A 22,290-nucleotide genomic window follows, 5' to 3' on the forward strand; every position below is an offset into this window, starting at 1 on the left:
ATAATTTCAGTGAAGAGTCAAATATAGTTCCTCCTCAGACTTCTTCCATACCACATAATAAAATTAGGTTTCTATTGTTAGAAATATTTTGAACAAGGAAAGAGAAAAAACACTTCAAGGATCTTATTCTTTAGAAAGACTTTGGAAATTTAAAAAAAGACATTTAAACAAGGTTCCTTTATGCACTGTAATAAACTGCTCTTAGAATGTGAACTGTAAAAGCTCTGTCACATTATTTTTCTAGCATTTCTGGATACATTCTGAAATGTATCAGAATGAGATTGTGTCAGGTATTTAGGAACTTTATTTTCCAGTTTAAGTATTAGGTATTGTATAAATAGAATGAGTATTTCCATCTTACAGTTCTCATTTTGCTCCTCCTGGCAACAATGAAAAGAACTGATAGAAGATTTTCTGTAATCCATCTTATAACCAAACTTCAAGTTTACATATATATTCATTATCACTTATTTGGTTCTACATTCTGAACAAAAATGTGGATTGCCTGCAAATTATGAATTCTGCCTATTTCAGAAACATTCACTGTACACTGCTTTGCCATAATTTGAAATCTTGACAGTGAAATCCTTCACATTAAATAGCTTTCTTCCAGAGTGCTGAAACTCCAGGAGGCAAATAAAATCTTCTGTCACAGAAAACAATTATCAAAACAATAGCCCACAGTTAGCTGCTGAAATAGCAGATGAAACCTTTTCCCTAGATGAGCAAAGAAAAAACAAAACCCATAACCCACCACACCTTACTTCAGAAAACGTGTTTAGAATAGCTTCACTTTTGAAAATCCCCCAAATGAAAATATGTCCCCAAACTCTACTGTAGAAGTAGGTCACAAATAAGAAAAATAGACTGAAATTGAAGTTGTCCAGGAGAAAAAAAAACACCCAGGAAGACCAGCTACAGCATAAATCACTAAGAGGAACAGCTGCATAAATAAGTTGCATCCTCACAGCAAACTTAGATTATACTGAAGAGACCACACAAATACAGACAACTTCATACCATCCTCCGTTTAAGTATCTCGCAAGAATTTGGAGATGGAAGCTATTTACCAAAGACCACAATGACTGGAATGCTCACATTCAGTGTTCTCATTTTAAGCCCTGATTCAGCAACTGAATTAGCACTTTCTTTCTAATTTGTCCAAATCATGCAACACTCTCAAAGTAAGCCCTAATTAAATTTATATATGATGTTCTTCACACTGTTTTTTTTAGGGAGGTCAGTAACTGAAGACTCATGGGAGCTTCCTAAGTATCCATGGTGTAGCTTCAATGTCACTACATCAAAAATATATGGAACCAAGAAAAGCATAAAGAAGTAAATACGCAAAATTTATTATGTTCTTCAATGAACACAGGGATATAAAATTTATAAAATTAGTTCACATCTTCAAAATAAAAAAAATTATAAACACCAACAGTTGCTTGTGAAAACAAACAATGAAGCTCAAAACCAGTTTACTTTAAATCAATTTCTTCATAAAAAATAAGCTACTTTTAAAAATTACTTCAGAAGAAAGTGGCATACAAATTGAAACATTATTGCAGCATATCCTTTTAATCTGTACAAGGAAAAATCTGTTGCCAAAATGAGACTAAGCTGAAAAAGCTCTGAATGACAAGCATCCTCACCATTCTGTTAATAGGCATTTTCTAAATTCAACTTGGGTCCTTCTAATTACAGAAATAAGTTTCCTCCTTGTTAAGAGACTCACATTTCTAAATACAATTCAATTAGAAATAAATATTTTACACACTTCTGGTTACATAGCCATGGGGGAAAAAATAATCAAGAATATGCCTCTTAACGTGCCTTGTCATTTAAAGTAACAGTATTCTTTAGTTTCTTCTTGCAGCATACATCTTGCTTGGATGTTCTTTTTTTTTTTCTATCCTAAATGCAGTGCAAAACAATTTGATCCAACCTCATTTACAAAGAGCTTCTAGTTAGAAATTTTTCTTTATAGTAAAGTGAAGTGAATCTCCTTCCTGCCTTTTGCCCTCCCCATACTTGCCCAGATTACTGAGTGCTGTGGGAGAAGAGCACCCTGATGCAGGGACACAGATATAGAAACAAACAAGTGGGCACTGGGAGCATCCCACAGCCATGGCCCCAAGCAATTCTACAAGGAGGCTCAGAGGAGCTACCTCATTGACTGTTGGTCTCTTTGCATCTTTTGCTCTGGACCTGCTGAGCCACAAAGCACTGCCCCTCAGGGGGCTGGAAGAGGATGTCAAAAAAGTTATTAGAAGTTGTATCCATCAATTTCCTTCTGCCTATGTAAACATCTTACGATTCAATACTGGAATTTAAGGCTTCTGTCACAGTACACACTGGCATTCAAAACAAACTTCTAAGATAAAGAGAAATTCTTCCTGTGGAACAGGAGTAGGCTTTCGCCGAGGTTATCAGGTTCAAGTATATAAAGTGTACAGATCTGCTCCTCTTTACGCAGATGGTATTCTTTTTATCATATGATGAAATGTCAGTCAAAATGGCGTAAGGTACAAGGAGTCAATTGTGTTTTAACTTTAATCATCTTGCAGCAGAGAGGGTATGTAACTTTCCACTAACAAAGTGCAGATTTGGAAACCTGAAGACAAAGATCCCAAAGTCATACTGCCTTCCTTAGGTTGTGACTTTCATAATAAAAAAGTTTTAAGTGTTTATTACATTGCCAGTCCCATATATGAATTTTATTTTCTTAAAAGTTATACTATTTCCTTTTCTAGTGTTTCTTCTGACACTTTGCTCCCTGAAGTATCGTCATTAGAGTAATTTCCTGAATCTCGACTGCTCTGTTTAGAATGTATGTAGTCTTTAAAATCAGTTTGATTTACTTCTTCTGTGATGATAGTCTCAATTATAGAACAATTTTCTATTGGTTCTTCTGTAGTTGACAGATAAGGACTGCTTAAGAGCTGTCCTCCAAAACCCTGCAAAAGGAGAAACAGAAGAGATGAACATTTGTACATAATACCTACATAATGATTCTGCTTAACACCACAGCTGTACAAAACTGGTTTATCGTATTCAGTAGCATCATGAGGTTTTCTACCTATAATATGCCATTTGTTTCCCCAAGTTCACAAACTGAAAGTTAGGATGAAGTTTAGTTGCATGTGTATAATCGAACACTAAAGAATAAGTCTAGCATTAATCTTAACTCTTTTGCTATGCTCGTAGTTGTCAATCATCTATATAATTGCAATATGTCATTGATTATAGCCTTATGAGGTGACCCAAGAAGTAAATGAAAATCCTAATTTACAACACTTTCAAAAATCATGTGGTAGCATGGGAACGACAGGTGTGTGTTTGCAAAGTCTACAAACCATTAACAGTTATAAAGAAAAGTTTGAAAGAAGGAGAAAGTGATCTGCTGCAGCAGGATACCAAACCTTATACAGCTCTCAACAGTGCACTGCTGTCTATCCTACATGCTTTAAATCTATTCTCTGAAGTTGTCATTTATATCAAATCCATCACAAAAGGTTCTAAATATGCATTAATTATGTTACCAGTATTCTACTGAAGAAACCAGCTAAAATGCTGCCTTCCTTACAAATTAAATTCAGATTAGCCCTTGTAAACTATGAGACTGGTTTTAAATTACAACTTTGCTCAGAAAGCTTTGTATACTACATGTCCTAGGAGCTTCAGTGAGAAGATGACACATGTTAGGAAGGCCATACACTGCTCAACATCAATGTTCTCAGAGACACAGCGAAAAGCAGTTCTTGCTACATTTCAAAATATCCCTACACTTAATGTGCTGCCCTGTTCATGCCAGAACAGGATCCCTGCTAAGTACTACCTGTGCCAAGCTGAGCTGGAAATTGGACATCACCTGCCTTTTTAGAGACCATCCAGGCCACTAGGTCAGGAAATGATACAAGCATTTGCTGCCTGCTACACTGAAATTTCATCTAAAGACTGGGCTTGCATTTTTGCCTCCTCTGAGTTTTAAAGGATGGCAAAAAGGCTAGAGCATGCTCTTTCAGATAACACAATGGAAAAACATTTCTGGTCTCATATAGCAGGGCAAAAGTACATTATCACATTGGGTAGACACGCACACTCTCTGGAATAAAGGATTGTTAGCAACACTTTTGCACAGACAGAAGAAAAACCATAAGAGTTTAAATATTTGCTAATCACAGAATTCTAGAAATTGATACTACCCATTTTTTTCCATAGGAATTCCTGCACTTTGTTAAAACCTATACAGTTAATCCTGGCATACCCATAAGACCACAGGATAACAGATAAACACTTTTTCATAATATTTTCTGTTCATTTTTTCTAAAAATACATCTGCTTAATGAATGAGAAAAATACATCTCATCTTACCTCTATGTTCAAAGGAGGCTGGCATGATGGAAAGAACACGTATTTGATTTTGTTGTAGACTTGGTACAGGGCAAAACCAAGCGGTGTAGCCACAAGAAAGACAGCAATCAGGGCAGTTACAAATGTTGCTAAAATGACCAGATGTAAAATTTTATCTAAAAAAAGTTAATAAACCCCATTCAGTCTAGGTATTCATAAACTATAAAGGTCAAAGAGCAAATTACCTCCAAATCTCCTACAGTATTTATCGCAAAATTTCACATTTCTATAGTACTATATGCAGCCATAATGATCATTACAAAAATTATGCCATTCCAGTATCTTAAATAATCTTATTAAAAACACAGAACAAAATATTTATCAAAAAGGGGCTTATAAGACAGAAACACTTTTTACCAAAGCCTGTAGTGACAGGACAAGGGGCAACAGTTTTAAACTGAAAGAGGGTAGGTTTAGATTGGACATAAGGAAGAAATTTTTTTACAATGAGGGTGGTAAGACACTGGAACAGGTTGCCCAGAGAAATTGTGGATGCCCCATCATTGAAAATGTTTAAGGTCAGGTTGGCCAGGGCTTTGAGCAACCTGATAGAGTGGAAGGTGTCCCTGCCCATGGGATCTTCAAAGATGATCTTCCAAGGCCCCTTCCAACCCAAACCATTCTATGATTCTATGGTCCTGCATTCCTGTATTAACCCAGGAACTGTGGAAAATCTAACAGGCTAGGCTCAGTTCCAGGACTTAAGGTTGGGACCTTATGGCAGAAGGAGTTTACATGACAGAATCCAGTTTTTGATAGTAAGATAGTGTAGTCAAAGAAACCTTTTATCTGTATAGTCATAAGCTATTCAGTGCTTAAGTTCAAGAGTCTTGCAAGCTTCCTTCTCCCCTCCACTCTTATGCTTTGTAACATATTCTCTGGCACTATCTCAAACAAATGAACTGAAAGGAGTTTGAACATAACTAAAATTAATACATACCAGGAGACACTTCAGAAATAATCAAAGATGAAACAAGCAGGTCTTTTTATCTCTATTTCCAGTTAGTATGAATGATCAAAGAATGAAAGATTTCCATACCGGGATATAAGAACATATGGGAAGTACAGGGCAGGATCTGCATGACTGCATCTCTCAATATAGAGCCTTGAATGTGCTGCTTGGTCTTAAATAGGCTCATTGTAATAGAAGGATATGGGGAAGACTAATAACTAACTAGTAAAATAGATTAAAGACTTTCTCTTATTAAGGTAAAAAGAGTAACATTTGTTCCTTTTTAGGCTTGATAAAGACAAAGCAGCAAGGACTACAATATAAATGAATCCTAAGAACTTAAGATGTGAGAAAGTAGCATTACTATTATTACATTTTCTTAGTTTTAAGTCAGTTTGAATACTTAGTAATTTTTCTAGTGTTACAGCCTGTTAATAGAAGATAATTGGCCAAATTAAATTCAACAGATAACTTGCTCTCGTGTTCTGAGTAACTGTAGTCCATCTACAAATGTATTCTCATTTTGCACAAAGGAGAGCTTTTTAGCTATGAGTCCAATGATTTGTCTCCTCACACTTTAGTGCAGGATTTTTTAAAAATTTAATTAATTCACAGAAGAATTAAGACAATTTCAAGAATAAAATATTCTTGAAAACATAGCATTTAGTGATTTGTTGCACCCTCCTAAAAATATCTTAAAAGTACTGGAAATTAAAGCTTGCCTGTTAACAAGTCATTGTACAGAACTAAGTTCAATTCACAATCATTACAGTTATTAATCTGAGATAATTTCTAAACTGAGTTGTGTGGTGGAATAACCAGAATGTAATTTTTATTAGATCAGAACAGAAGCAGTTTATTAGTTTAGCTATAGGAGACAACACAGAGCAGCTAAGTGACAGACTGCTGATAGGGATCTCTGCCTAACTAGGTGCAAAGTCTGTAAGGCCAATAAGTCATACTGCAAATACTTTTTAAACTAGTGAGACCTGCAAAGGCCTGTGAAGGGTTAACTGTTTTATTTCCAGAAGTGTAACAATTCCCAAGCTCTTCCTACCTCCAGGTGTTTTGATGCATTCCTCTTTGCTGTAATGACTGCTTTTGTTGTAAACTTCTGAGAAGGCTTGTACTTTTACACAGTACAAAGTCAAGGGTGTTAGATCAGAGATTGTCCCTATTGTCTGTTTTATCTCTTTCATTTTGATTTCCTCCTGAAAAAGAAAAGTTGGAAGAATAAGATGCACATAAATAGTACAAGAGTCACTCAGATTAGAATTTTGGCCTCTGCTGAAGAAGTAATTCTGTAAGAAGTTAGACACCATTCTGTACTTGGATTAAATAAAATAAAAGGAACCACAGAACTCTCTCCTAAGCAAACACATTCAGGAAACACTTATCAGCAAGAACCAACTGCTTTTGCCATACTGAAATTTTACAGTTCAAAGCTGTGTGCAGAATGAAACTTCTTCTTGAAGTTTGGTTTCTTCTCTTCTTCCATGCATTTACACATACACATTTACCAATTACTGTAAAATATTTTACTGTAAGAAGCATTTAAAGAATATGGAAAGATCCATTAAAATGTGAGCTAAAAGCATGCAAGACTTCATTATTTTATGATACATATAGCTATAAAGCCACAAATACAGAAAAGAACAGAATTTGAGGGGCCAGAAGCTACATTAAGACAGCGCACAGAGTCATACTGCAAGAAAGACAGCATCACAAGAGCCCTACAACTTCTATTCAGAAGTGAGCCATTTAGCAGCTTGTACAAAACTCAGTGCAATTCTGCAAATCATTACATACAGACACATAAATGGAAAAAGACTAAAATTTCAATTACTTTGTGATAAAGGTCATCTTGACCAGATTTTTAAAAGAATCTTCCAGGGGAGAAAAAAACCAAAACAAACAATCGCATGATTGATACACCATATATGTACCTCTTTTGAAAATAAGCTTCTTGAGGAGAACTCAAACTCAGTATTTAAGTCACAACAAATTTTATACACTGGTTTAAGTATTTAACTAGTTCATACCTCATTATTCGATGAATTCTTCCAATACAGAATCCGGTAAGACAAGTCATAATGCTCCCTCATGACTTCATTCTCAGATCCTCCTGGAGGAGAAATCTGGATATGGAGCAAAACATCACTGATGTCCACTTTTACACCAGGAGGGCCAATTTCATCTTAAGACATTAAAAAAAAAAGTTAAAAATAAGACTGAAAGAATCCAAATAAACATATTGCATGAAATACTATAATTTAAATCTATGACAATTTTTAAGAAACATACACTTAAAAGTCTAACTTCACTAATAGCTTTATTCAGAATCTCAAGTCCCAAGAAGTATTTCAATTATTTTCTCTTTCCACATTCATATGTTGCTTCTGCAAGTTTCAGTGAAACACACAGACAGTGGGATTAACTCTATGCAAGTCAAAGTGAAACTACTGAACACTTCTTAACTCATCAGGATGTGGGCCCTCCTTTCCACATATACCCCCTTTCACAGTTACAGTATAGTTGAAAAGTGAGAAGTATTACAGTTTGTTGTCTTTTGTTGAATTATTTACCTAGGTCACTGTTATTGTATTAAAGAACTATCTAATTACCAAGAGCTTGGACAAGGGAAAACTGACATATAGAATAGCTATTGATTCCATCTTCAGTATGGAAGGCAATGGAATATTACCCTACATACTAGATATAAACATTTCTTGACATTTATGAATGATAACTTTTTTGAAGCCAAACATTTTAGTAAGGTCCCATTTCTCACAAAATCAAAGAGTGCACCAAAGATAAAAATTATCATCATTTCACTCTGGAAAGTGTTATGTATTTTTTACTTAGATGTCACTATCATTTAAGATTGCTTTTTCATGAAGCTCTTCAGGGTTGTCTGTCAATGTAATACTGCTTCAACACAAAATTCAGGGGTGCACTGTGCAGGGGTAGAGAGAAGGAGATGAGAGTAGATGCACAAGAAAAGAGAGGCAGAGGATTCCAAAGTTATGTGACTTCGGCATTGTTTTTCTAAGATATCAAGAAGTGCTCCCTGTCAATGGCAAAAGTCAGACTAGAGATATTTCTGGTACAATCTCACACAGCGATTAACATAGTATACAGTGAGATTATAAAATGCCATACAATGCTTTTTGGTTTAATTTTGTAAAGCAAATGATATGATTCTAAATATAGTGAAATACTGGCTGTGCTGAATAGAGAAACCATGGAGAAACTCCTTTTTAACTTGATGAGGCCAGGATTTCCAACACAGTTTCTGTAGGGGAACTATGTATTCTGTTTCATTAATCTAGCAAGTTTCTTTTGGCAAATAACAGCATTAGACATAAGTTTGTTGAGAAATGAAAAGTTAAGAAAACATGTTTGCTTACTTGTTATCAGAGGATCTACTTTTACTTCATTAGACACACATGATTTATTATATTCACTCATGGCCTGCACACGGAGATAATAAATTCCAGAAGTAGTAGAGATGATAGATGAGAAATTGCATTGTGTATCAGTGATGTTTTCACATCCAGGTACACTGAGCCACTTCATTGAGTAATCATCATGAAGTTTCTTTAGATAACCACTGCAAGAGATATTTTAATGATTTTTGATGTGAGGTCCTTGAACTCAAAAAAAAAAAAGAAAAAAGCATGTCCACTTGTGCTACATAGGTTTTTTTATTTTTGGAAGAATGGGCCTCTTAGATAATTTTTCTGTTGAGGCTTGATTAAAGCACTAATTTGTATTTCCTTATCTAGTTAACTTAATTGTTTCAGTTATAAATGAAAAATCAGTATTCTAAATATCAGAAATTTCTATCAGGTTTAGAAATTTTTAAAATCCAAATTAAGATTTTTCATATCGTTCTATTAAGTTGATTATTTTTCTGTCATGCCAAAGGAATTCCAAAAGAATGCTAGAGGTATCCATCCTCTTCATTTAGATGCTGGCCACACACAATACTTATGTGACAACTGGATATTAATATACAGGTTTAGAGACATGATGGTTTTTTTCCATGTTAGGATCCGACCAGAAGTAGTCAACATAAGTGATAATTGAAACCTTGAACACCTACATTTTTGCTGACTTTTAGTCATCCAATTTCTTCATATTCAAAAAGATATGAAGCAATGCAAACTTTACATCTTTTAAAAATGTTACTTAGCATATATTTAGTAGTCCATTCCATCAAGTGTTTAACACTCTTAAAAGAAGCCTACTACCCTGAAATTCCAGGATATGATGCTATATGCAATCCTTTTAAAAGCCACACTGTGTCCAGATGGGGTACCCAATGTTTCAATGAATACGTTAAGTCACTTTTGCCAAGTATTTCACTCTAACTTCTAGGAACTATTTGCAAAATACAATGAATGGCATTTAGAATGACATAACCTGTTTAAGCAGAGATAAGGAAATTGTTTAACTCACATGAGATACTGTACGTTGTAGCTCACATGTTGCTTATATCGATTATTCCAGTGCAGATGAAATTTCATATTCAAAGCAAGAATGCTCACATCTGTTGCACAGAGTAGGTCATTCACTGCTCAAAATGAAAAGGAAACGCACAGTAACTGAAAAGCTCTATATTATGTATAGCGATTTCTCACTGAATGGGTATTTCTCACGTAAATGGTCATGGTACGCTTTCAATAATAAAAAAAAGTTGTCTGTTTTCATTATAAAGATGGCAAGTCAAGGTCTCTGATACATACACCATATTAAACCTTTAGTAAATAAAGTTAAAAATCAATTCAGAAAAAATTAAGTACAGAAACATTGAGATTAGTAGAAATAAACTGGTACTGCAACAACTCGAGAAAAACATGTAAAATACACACAAAGTAATTTTGACATACCACCCGTTCAGTCTAGTGTTTGACCTACATTCCCACCCACACTGTTATTTTTTTCCTGAAAAAAACATTTAGAAGTACTTAAACTGACACCTGAACAGCACACAAAAGAACTTAAATTTAGACATGCAAAACAAGCAACTGGTGGCAAACTGCCACTAAGCCATTCTTCAGAATCTGTAATAATAAATTCACCAAGGCTTCCATAAAAACAATTTTTTTTTTAAGCTTAACTCAACTTTATATGCATTCATTTAGTGCCAAGTATACAAAAGGCTTTTGTTTTACCTACATACACATCCCTTTCCTCCTGATTCAAAGTCACAAATTCAAAAATACCCATTTTCCAAAATACAGAAAGTAGTTTTTGCGATCCAAATTAATGGACAGAATTTACCTCGGAGCAAAAAACTTTTTGTACTGTTAAAACTCTAATATTGATAGGTGACATATTTTACATTGATTTAAAATAGAAAATGTACGTAACTGTCAAGATTGCTGTTATACCAAAATGAGTAGGAACTTGGCACTTCTGCATATTTCTATTGCTTTAGAATTTAGTTTCCAACAGTTTAAACTGGAGTAATCATTTTAAGATAAAACAAATTTACTCTGTACCTTTACGGGTAGTTTTTACACAATGAATAGGACTGAATAAGCCTTCTTGCAAGTCCAAAGGAAGGGTTGCCTGAACTTTCAAACAATAGGTAGTGTCTGGTGCAAGATCATCAATTGTGTCAGTAGGAAAAATACTTTGACTTCTGAACTGTAAGAAACAATTGCAAACAGCATATGAAGAGAACTGTTCTTCCCGATGAGCTGATTTTTTTAAAGTATCTTTTTCTTTCCCCAGGTTTCAGCCCATTTATATAATATGCCATCAAAAATGCTAAAATAGGGAATGAAGGACAATATATGAGCTGAATAAATGCTAAATGGAAGTATCCAACTTAGCTACGTGATTGAGAGGAAGGAACACGTCGTGCTCCTTTAACACATGAAAGTAGGGACGGATTGCGGCACTGCTCTACATGATGCATAACTCACCACACAAATATTCAGGCACAAACTCAGAAGCAAATAGTACACTTCTGTCCCTCAGTTCATTCAGCAAACACTCCCCCTTCCTCCTCCAGCTACTTCCCTGCTTTTAGTTTACCAGACTTCAGTGAATGACCTTTGTACACAGCTTGTACTTATTTTTTCTCCTTTGATCTGTAATGATTATGACTATGTCTTCCAAGTGAACACAGGTACCTCTCCAATTCCTACCCTAATCTAGCTGGCACCCATTCCCCTAAAAGGATAAAAAAAGAAAGACTTTTTCTACTTTGGTCTTTACAGAATAGCTATATGTGCTGTGTGAGATGCACGTTATGGCTTGGAAACTAGTTCACAATTACAAGACCTCAAAAGAATCCCTAAAAAACCCCAACCTACAGTATAAAAACAAAGAACTTAGTTAATGACACAGGACAGTGTGCTGAGAGCTGTAGTCAAGCTATGTGGTCTCAGCAAGACCAAACTAGCCTCCTACCTCTCCCCTCCCCTATACCTATGCCTTACTGTAAATGCTTCTTCCCACTGCCTTGAACTCTTTCCCCTCCCTGTTCCTGCTGGCTGAGAGTGGCGCCTGCTCCAAACACATCTGAGATGGTTTTACCTTCTTCTTCATTCATTGAAAAGTGGCTCCAGCATTTAACAGAAATACGAACTCTTATCACAAATCTAATAAAATCCTCTAGTGAAAACAAAACCAAAAACCCCAAGAAAACAGCCCCTCCCAACTTTTAAACTGCATAGCAACAGTTTTACACAGCTACATAATTAAACAATTCCATTTTGTAGCATGACACAAAGTACATCTCTGACAGTTATGTTAAGGTTAAAAAGTTAAAAAAAAAAAAAAGGAGTGATCATACCTCTGCATTTGATGAATTTTCCCAGATAACAAGATTATATTTAAAACGTAGATGAGCTATCCACATTTTTCGGACCTGATTTGCTTCTGGAGGAGAAATCTTAATTTTTATGACTCCATTTATGGACTGCAACTCTACTCCTGGGGGACCAATATGAGCTGCAAATATTAAAAGAAAAAAAGTCAAGCATGACTATTTAAAGAAAAAACATCAAAAAAGTAATTTACATTAGTAAAACCACAGTAACTGCCTATAGTGTCTTATTTTTAATTCTTCTGAGGGAGTAACAAGATCACAGTAATTGCCTATAGGATCTTAGATTTCATGAATCTCAGGCAGTATCTAATAAAAGCCTAACCTAACAAACAACCACCATTACCTGGTTCTAAAAGCAGTAGAGTTAAAATGCAATATTACTAATGAATGTTTTCCAGAATCTGCAGTGAAAATCAGTATAAGTTATTCTAAAACATGCAAGGCAAGAAACCTAGCTCAAACAAATCAATCCAACATTGAGGGAAAGCTTCAGTACCACACTATACTATAACTACCAAAAACTCACAAGGTCAGAAGAAAACTTCCAGAAAAGACCACTGTCAAAAAGGATTTTTCTGAAATCTAGAAAAATACAGTGTGACAGAAAATTCTGTCAGAAAAACAGCATCGCTTACAATACTTTCCCCTTTCCAGAAAAGGGAGAATCATAACATTCCATGACCTGCAAATACCTTACATTATGTTAAGGTTGAAAAAACTACTAGATCATGTTGTTTTGAGCCATAGAAACCACATGCATTTTTCCACAATAATGTGCAGAAGGACATTTAACTAGAAATGCTACAGTATATATGGAGCTCATACCTATAAGATAGGGATTCATTTCAAAAGTGCTAGACCATGGAGACACTTCTTCCCTTCTTTCAGCCCTTATACGCACATGATGTGTATCATAGTATTTGGTTATTGCTGAGGAAAAGTCACATTCCGTGTGAGTAACATTTTGACACCCAGGCAACTCCTTCCATTCTGTTTCATTTGTCACAAAGTCTTCAAACCTGCAAGAATGAACACACCCCCCAAAAAACAAACCAATACACAATTTAAACTTGAAATTCTTTTTCCTTTTCTTCTTAATGCTAATAAATATCACACCATTTAATGCTGTTTTATCACCAGCAGCAGTGTAATCAGTGTTATCTACTTAGTTACCCCGGAATTCATATCACCTTTTAATTCATTAATTTAATCTATTAATTTATTAGTTCAGCCTTATTACCAAAGGTTAACTATCAGTCTGCAAAGTCTGATACCAGTTTGCTTTATTCACCATGTAAACACATGGTCTCAGAAAACAGCACCAAAGTACTGTCAAAACCCAGAATTATATCCTTAGTACATGATCATAGTCTGGCAATGATTCTATAATTCATTGGAAGAAATTTAAAAGTCTTGATGGCAAGAAGCGCTTAAAAGAGCATAAAAGCAGCAAACGCCAATTCTAACATCAGCAAGGAATGTAGATTAGAGGAAAATTAAAACACAAAGGAGAAAACTGGAGTTCAGCAGTAAGTGTTGGAATAATCAGCTTTACAGAAGCTATTTTTCTTGTGAGTTAACAGACATCCACACCTTATTTAAGAAAGAGACATTTCATATAGAGATTAAAAATGTCCTGACCAAAAAAAAAAAGGCACAGACTTGAAGTAGTAATTGTATATCCTCAGCTCCTATCTTATCTTTCAGACCAGTATTATGTTTTTAAAATAAAACTATTTTCAGAGCAGCTGTTTCTCATCTACACATTGAAGAAGGCAAGCTTTTTTTTTTAAAATCCAAAATCATACACTAGGAAATACTAGAATCAGGAACTTCTTAAGTGATTTGATGTTAGAAATGTTTTTTTAAGATTTACTTGTAAGGGAAATGCTACAAAATACCAAATGTATATGTATATGCATGCGTAAGTATTGGTATATGAAACAATTGAAGAAAACGAAGCAAACATTAAATTACAATAAATAAAAATTAAATTATTTCATCTGGTGACTAAAAGTTGCAGATGAGAAACCTGAATTCATAAACACTGACAAATTATTCAAAAGCCACACTGAAAATTCTCTCAAATTGTCTGTGTGTGGCCACAATGTAGCTTAATTAAAAAAAACCCAAAAAACAAAAAGAGAATAACTAAATCTAAATACTACATTTCTAAGTGTACTGGTTAATCTTCTCAAAGAACCACTCTAGTATTAAGCATTACTGCCAAGTGTATTCTCCATTTAAAACATGTCGCTATCAGTGACCAATCTAATTTTACATATGAATTAGACAAATGAAGGACAATACTAGGATTCCACTTCATTTCAAGACTTAATCTTCCTGGCCTCTACTTTCTGGATTTCAAAAAGTCTCCAGAAGTTTTACATGGCAGTATCAAGAAGCATAGTAATAAATTAATATGCTCTTCTACACAGATAAGCATCAGACATTTCTGGCTCAGAATATAAGTTTCTACTTACCATCGGTATTCTGCTGAAAATGTCACATTGGTATCACTCCCAGTGTAGTTCCACCTTAGAGTGAAATTTGTATTTACAACATAGACCTGAATATCCTGCGGACTCTTCAGATTAGTTTGGCCTACAAGAAAATAACATAAATGTATATAAAGACTGGGATAAATAATTTGTACATAACTTAAGAATAACTTCTGTTAAAAAAGTAGAGATTTATAGTGAAATTAAATAAAAAACATAAGAGTTAAGAAAACCCCATGCTACTCAGCAATTCAATACATAGCTCAGGAGCTGTGCATGAGGCAGCTGCTTTGCCTATTTGACTACGCAGCTCTTTCCTCTGTGCTTAATGTCTTTCTCCCCACACCCCTTTAAAAAGAGTATATACAGTTGCAACATTCAAGGACTGTGTTCACTGTCATGCATTGATTATAAGCAGTCTGAATGCATTTAAACCAGTATGTTATTGGTTGGATCCAACATCTGGATCTCAGATGCAAAGTGCTAGGGATTGACATAATGTTGTTATTTCACAGTTGCAGAACAGATTGAGCATAGCAGACTTGTTTTATGTCACGTATTACTGCCATAAATTCAACACAAACCCCTTTCAGTGAGGCTTCATCACATAGCAGATCTTGTATCTTGCTCATTCTAATCTTGTGTTTTCTTTTACACAAAGAACAGTACATAAAATTACTTATGGAGGGTGAGGGCTAAGTCTCAGGACACATGAGAATGCCCCTAACATCAAGGAAAGGACCAGATCATGAGAAGATAAAGCCTAACAGGCAGATTGCCAACAGGAGGGAAGCATGCATGCTAGAATCATCTGCAGGATAGCTCTCTCCCCTCTTTTTCTTCCACCTTTCAAAAATAATTATTAAAAAACCCCAAATGCCTCATAATTAGCTTATATTCTACTTCCTAAAGAAGACTTCCTCACCATTAATTTTGAGATATGCAGAATCCTAGGTGTCCTATTTGGTATACAATTCAGGTATCAGAGGACAGATGAGAGTCACAATGCTATGGGAGAAGGAATTATTCTGATACTTACGAAAACTGAAATTTATCTAGCTGTTTATAAGGTACATTTTGCTTTGAATTATTGCACATCAGTCTATGGCACTACTTCAAAGCAGTGAGGCTAAGGAGTTCCAATTAGGGCTGAAAGTTTGGACTGCAAGTTTTCTAGTACTAGAAACTAAACCACACTGTGGCTTACAGAGCAAAGGGAAACAGTGTGAAGGCACAGGGAATACACGTGAACTGAGGGAACCTCACACAGAAGTCACTAAAATTATACCAAAACCACCAACTAAGCAGCCAAGCCCAGATTTACAGAGCTTGAACTTCATCTAAGTTCTTCTGCCTGGTATCCTATACTAGCTATCTTTGACAACCCAGGCTATGTACAATTTAGGCAGTGCATACCTCTGTCCTCTTACTAAGAACATACTTTCAACTTCTAACACATCAGGGGAAAAAAATAAAATAAAAAAGTAATTAATAATAACAATACTAAATAAAATTACCACACCTCTCTGACTTGACTTCCTATTTTAACCAGTTGTGTGTTACAATATTAATCACTTCCCAATGGCTACAACTTCTAAAAATATGTTGGTGACCATCACTCTGAAATTGCTTTTTGATGTCAGTCTAATGTTTGATTATATTAGGAAGAAATCAGCATAAATACATCCTATTGCACCTAGGCAATCAAAGTCTCTTTACACATCTAAAGGATTATTCTGAATTTGATTTTAAGAGGGGCTCTTCATTGCAAAAACTATTTCCTATTTTACCTGATGACCAAGTTCTCGTTATAAAAAGGAAATGTGTGTGGAAAAGCAATCTATAAACTGAAGTCTGCAAAATCCTTTTGGAGAACAAAGTTAAAGTGGTATCCACAGACTACAGACCCTTAGAAAAAAGTCCTGAAAGCACAAAACTTGAAAGGAAAATAATTCAGTAAAACCTCACAGATCCCACTACAGAATTTATTTCCAGGAGATTCCGAAGGTAGATTCTTTACCCTGAACAACATAGAACCTTGGAGTAAACCATAAGAAGGCAGGATGAGATAACATAGTATTAGCTGAGAACCACATTGTACCTACAGAGCTCCAACACTGATAAAAAACCCTACTATATGTTAGGACTATTATTTTTGTTTGTGTTGGGTAGAAAATCAAATATTCACTGCACTTCCAGAGTATCTTTCCCACATTTTCAAATCCTTATTCACAGAATGAAGCTTTACAATAATTCTTATTAGACCTTTTCCATTTGAGATCAGAAAAAGGAAGTCTGGAAGCAGAAAAAAAATTGTTTCAAGATTCATGTTCTAACCAAATATACTTTCTCCCCAAGCTACAAAAAACATGGTGATGTAAGACATCTGACTAATGTTTGAAGCTAGGCCAGCTTTTTCTAAAGCTGGTAAATACCACAGCAAATAATCACATTCTCCCTCTGGATACAAACAATATTGTAAAAATACAGCTCTGGATGCTGACATTTGGAAGAAGATACAGCATTCCAGTCCTGGAGTAAGAGCACACACAGCGAATTAGAACAGATTTATTCCGGAACAGCTTTGGTTAAAGGCCCAAAGGATGACTGTTGCAAGTCTCAGATTTGCCTGCCTTTTTCTCTGAGAACTTCCTCATGCAAGTTTAAGCAAAGGTTGGCCTCCATCTTGACATTTATCCTTTTAAAATCCTTCTTACAAACTGCTGAAATGAGGCATTAAGAGCTGTTTTCAGCAGCACGATAGCCTTTACAGATAATAAACAGAAACATGCTGTTCAGAGACATCATCTGTAAAATTAACTTAAAATCCACTACAGGGTTAAAAACTTTTACCAATTACTCAGGGAAGACCCTAAAGTTTTCAGGGAATTTTCAGAAAGCTGTTCAGTGTTATGTTCAACAACAATGTAAAAGTGTCAGCGCTTGCGGTCAGTACTCAGCAAGAGTCAAAAAGGGAAAAAAAAAGTTAGAAACCGATATGGAATTAAGGGAGTAAAGTAGAAAGCTTAATGTCATTATATACATTCATTATAGACTTATGTTCAACACCATGCGCAGGCCTAGAGTGCCCGCTCTCATCAGCGGATAGTGGAATGGAATAAGGCAGAGAAGAATGACAAGGACAATCCAAGGTACGGAACAGCTTCTGTCCTGGGAGGAATCAGACTATGACTCTTCAGCCTGAAAAAAAGAGACTGAAGGGAGGATATGACAGATCTACAGACACCTAATGAGTGGCATGGGGAATGCAAGCAACAAAATAGGTCTGCTGTCTTGTTAACACAAAGCTGGAAGCATCAAAACAAACACCACTCTGCTCTAACGAAACAAATGAAACTGCTGCCTTATTGAACGCTTAGTCAATCTGTGGAATTCCTTCCCTTAGGACTCTCTGAATGCTCAACTCTTACCTGGCTTATGAACTCAGAGTCAAATACAAAGCCTTGATGCTATAGTCTGCTGTAACACTATGTTGTGAAGTGTCACCATATACTTGCTTGTTTATTCCTTCTTACCTCACTACCAACCACTGCTGTAGATGAACACTTGACTAGACAACCTTCATGTGGTATAAAACATAACAGCAAAAAAAAACAACCTGAAAAAAACACAACGCTCTTTGTAGATCTACCTTGAGCATGATTAGGTGCTTTCCTTCTTGCCCTGGTCAGAAAACCAGATTATTGCTTCAGAAGGATCTCCCAGTCCTGACAGACAACCCTGATAATTGAAACTATCTTCACCAGGAAATTAAATTTCTTATCCAAATTCAAATACCTATTTACTGAGGGTTCCAAGGTCACAATTATGCTCTTTCATCTGTTCACTCCATCTCCTGTCCTGTTGCAGGTAAAGAGGGATATAATCAGAGAGCCAACTATAATTTTATATTCTGAGGAATGTCTCTGGTTGAAATTTGTTAAAAGTTAATGATCATCCATTTGCATTTTAACACTTCCTGATCACCCATTTATATATTGGAAACACAGAAACTGAGCTGGAAGAAACCTTGCAAGATGACCTATGTTTCACATTGGAGAAAGCAGGTGGCCAATTCTACGTACATCATCAGATGTTTGCATAGAGAAGTCTTACAGTTTCCACCACTGCATAATCTATTTTTACAGGCCTCCAATCACCTGAAATATTTCACTATCCTTACCATTAGAGGTTAGGGAAAGCTTTCTGTAAATCAAAAGCAAAGAACTCCTAAATCAGGTTTCCTAGTAGATTCTATTGGAGATCTGGATCTTTGCAGAGCAGATCCAAGTTTCCTTACAGCAAGTATGCTAGCTTAGTAGTTGTTCATAGCACAATGGACAACAAAAATTTTACAGACTGCAAAGCCTGGAGTCTAAACTATGTCTCCTCTAAACACATTTAGCCAATGTACTTTTTGTTTATGGATATTAGAGCACATCATTCTTTACGTCAGATGTATTTGAAAACTATGTTAAACACGACTAATGATGAAGAGAAAACTGAATGGCAGCAACAATTCTTTCAGTTTTCCTTTTAAGCCAAATTTTCTAGCTTTCTGAATGACTTTGGTTCTCTTTTGTATTCTCTCCAAATGGTCGAACGTGCTTGAAACAGTGTGTTTCAGAAAATCACAATACTCCACCTAAGATTAATAAATGGAAGTCTAGCTTACAAGACATAAGACCCAACATTTTCATTCTAATTAGCACTGCAGTGCCCCATTACTTCTGGGGGTTTTTACAGCATAGCACTTAAAACTTCCAAACATAAATTACAAGGCTTCATAACATTGCTTTTTTTTTTTTTCCAGAATTGATATTTTGACCATCTTTTGTCACCCTCTATTTGCCCAAGTACACAGCCCTGCACACATCCTTTTTCAATACTGCTGTACTTTTTTCTGGAGTATTTCTCCAGTTTGTCAGGACACTTCTCGACTCTATGCCTGCTTTTCAGAACAATTGTGAGCTCCTCCCACTTAGCTATATGTGGATTTAATAAGTTTACACTGTTCTATCACACAGATTATGAGCAGGTGCCCACTTGATACATCATTCCCTCTTGACAGTGAACTGTAAAAAATTTTGATGAGCTGGAAAAATCATACTGAAGCAGTTTAACCTAGATTACTTTTCCAGTATGCTTAAGAGATTAGTACACAATACAGATTCAAAAGCAATACTAAACCAGAACACATGCAATTGGAGCTCCTCTATCCGCACAGCCTTTTACTTTAGAACAGCAGAAATTCAGGTTGATTTAACATGACATTTGCTCTCAATACTATAGACACACATAGGTGATCCACCCATCCATCCTTTCACATAATACTCCCTATTTCCAAGAAGTGTTGTGTTTGCTTCCCTAAATTAATTTCTTAAATGCTAATGAACAGCAATCCAGGAATGAAGGAGTAAACTCAGTAACATTTCATTACCAGAGAGATTTCATGATTTAGCTAGAAACCAGATATAAAAATAATATCTAAAAATCAAGACTTCTTCCTTGTTTATTTTACTACGGATTAAAAGCCAGATATTTAAAATTAACTCACGTTTCTTCACTTAAAGCATGATGACATAATATTTTAATTAATATTTTCAATAAATGATGGTTGAAAATAATGATTACATAACATAATGGAATAACAAAAAAGCTGTTCAACAACAGAATGAAGTAGTGTTAGCAAGACAGAAATATACTCCCTCAGGAGACAGTGAAGGGGAAATCCTATTAAGAGTACATCATGGCTCGCTGATTATCACATTAAGTATGTAGCAGAACGGATGGAAACATTAAGTCAACGTTTCAGCACAGGAAGGAAAGAAGACTGGTTACATGTGACATTAAAAAAAAAAACCCACAACCAAACACACTAAAACCGACCCCACTGTTATTGGTTCTGTGGGCAGAAAGGTGCTCTAAAGAACCAGGGAGAGCTCTTACTACAAGAACTTTTATATAGGAGCAGCAAAGAGAAACTGCTGGTTTTGACAGGGCAGAAGGTGAGAGGTCACTGTAGCAGGGCAATTACTTCTAGCTCTAGAAGCAGTATGTTGCACGTTAGTCATTTGCTATAATACATGTGCGTTAATCAAAGTGACTGCACGTATCTCAATGCTTCCAGTTTGGGGATGGAATTTGGGGCTGATGCACAAAGAATTCACCTACAAATGAAATGGCTGAAAGCAAACAAATAAAGAGAAGAGGACCCAAAGCTGCTTCTCTGCCCGAATCCTACCATGAATGCAAAGTGTGGACCCCTGGAAACAGCTTCTCTCTAGTCTTCTTTTGGCTATGCCAAACTAGAACAATACAATCTTATACAGAATTCAAGAGTTTAGGTGGCATCAGAAGCAGCATGCACACACTAGCCCATAGCTGTATTATTTCCACTATGCAAACTAGCTTAGCCCATATACCCTCTGTTACATGTCACAATGTCCTGTAAATATGCAGGAAAGTCATTAACAGCTTATCTGAGTTGCACAGTACTTCCCCCTTGAAAAAAGGTTTTGTGCAACAGCTGTTTCTTGCTGTTTAAGGATGCAAGAAAAAGCATATGTTGCCATCCTGTGAGATAAAACCCTTATGTTGCAATTTTACTTCTCGCGCTTCCTTATCTATACTTCAGGCTCCGTCAGGCTAGACGGAGATGCCTTTCAAGCAAATCAACAGCCTATCTGCCCCACGCCTCAGCTACAGTCTCTACGAGTCGGAGAGAGCAGGAAAGCCTGCAGCAGACGAGAGGACGACAGCTGCTCTCCTGCAGAGGAAAACCCAAGGCACCCGACGGAGACCCCCGCAGACACACCTACCCAGACCCAAGCCCTACCGTGCTCCGAGACCACCGCCCCCCTCACAGCGCCGCAGGCCGAGGCCTCGGGCCGCCGCTGCGGCACCGAAGCTCCCCCCCCCTCTCCCTTGAGAGCAGGCACCGCACCAGCCCCCGGCCGGGTGCCCCGCCGGGCCCCACCTGCGCAGCGTAGGGGCAGCGCGACCAGGAGGGAAGACAGCAACGCGGCCACGGCCCCGCGCCCCGCGCCCACCGCCGCTCCGCCGTCCATCCGTCCCTCGACACGGCCGGCGCCCGCACCGTTACCGGAAACCCCGGGCGGCCGCGCATGCGCAGGCGGCCTCCGCGCCGCGCTGCCGATGGTGGGGAGGGGGCTGGCGGGCGGGGCGGGGCGCAGGGCGTCGTCGGGCCGGCTGCTCGGCGTCTGAGACTCGTCCGTCCGCGACGCTTGCGAGGAGCGGCTTCCTCCGGGAGGCTGGTGCCCCCTCAGGCGTTTATTCTCCGGTGGCGGCAGTGGGAGGAGCCGCTTAAGGAAAGGGCGGGCGGCCGCCCGCCCGCGGGAGGCCCCCGTGGTTGCGCGCGTTCCCCGGTCCCGCCGCTGCCGCCGGCCCGGTCTGTGACAGGGCGGCGGGGCGCGCGCCGCTCGGCCGGCACGCGGACCTGTGTCTCCCCCTCAGGCCCGGCGGAAGCGGCAGCGGGGAGGCCGAGCCCCGGTGCGCGGGCGGCAGCGGCGGGCTGTGCTGACCGGCCGGGCCCCCCGCTCCCGCGGGGTGGT

The 22,290-nt window shown here is 37.3% G+C and overlaps 1 protein-coding gene across 2 annotated transcripts; it reads right to left on the minus strand.

Moving 5' to 3' along the window:
* Nucleotides 1-1,339: 1,339 nt before the first annotated feature.
* Nucleotides 1,340-21,851, minus strand: IFNAR1 (interferon alpha and beta receptor subunit 1). Of its 2 annotated transcripts, none has more exons than XM_075033799.1 (11): nucleotides 21,696-21,851; nucleotides 14,699-14,819; nucleotides 13,041-13,234; nucleotides 12,180-12,337; nucleotides 10,876-11,023; nucleotides 9,830-9,944; nucleotides 8,776-8,978; nucleotides 7,408-7,562; nucleotides 6,423-6,576; nucleotides 4,375-4,502; nucleotides 1,340-2,957 (listed from the first exon to the last, which is right to left on the minus strand). In XM_075033799.1, the coding sequence occupies exons 1-11, from the start codon at nucleotides 21,784-21,786 to the stop codon at nucleotides 2,733-2,735; spliced, it is 1,692 nt and encodes a 563-aa protein (XP_074889900.1). In that variant the 5' UTR covers nucleotides 21,787-21,851; the 3' UTR covers nucleotides 1,340-2,732. The 2 variants fall into 2 exon arrangements, with proteins under 2 accessions (XP_074889900.1, XP_074889899.1); XM_075033798.1 differs by having other exon boundaries at nucleotides 4,375-4,529.
* Between the last annotated feature and the right edge of the window lie 439 nt (nucleotides 21,852-22,290).

This window comes from Buteo buteo, chromosome 8, assembly GCF_964188355.1.
Source record: "Buteo buteo chromosome 8, bButBut1.hap1.1, whole genome shotgun sequence".
In the NCBI taxonomy this organism is placed as follows: domain Eukaryota; kingdom Metazoa; phylum Chordata; class Aves; order Accipitriformes; family Accipitridae; genus Buteo; species Buteo buteo.

Excerpts from the sequence above, each read along its gene's own strand:
- IFNAR1 (XM_075033798.1), bottom strand. The coding sequence starts at position 21,786 with ATGGACGGCGGAGCGGCGGTGGGCGCGGGGCGCGGGGCCGTGGCCGCG. Across the intron at positions 14,820-21,695 it reads GCTGCCCCTACGCTGCGCAG|GCCAAACTAATCTGAAGAGT; the intron begins GTGGGGCCCGGC and ends ATTTTCTTGTAG. Across the intron at positions 4,530-6,422 it reads ATGCATCAAAACACCTGGAG|ATAAAATTTTACATCTGGTC; the intron begins GTAGGAAGAGCT and ends AACTTTTTTTAG.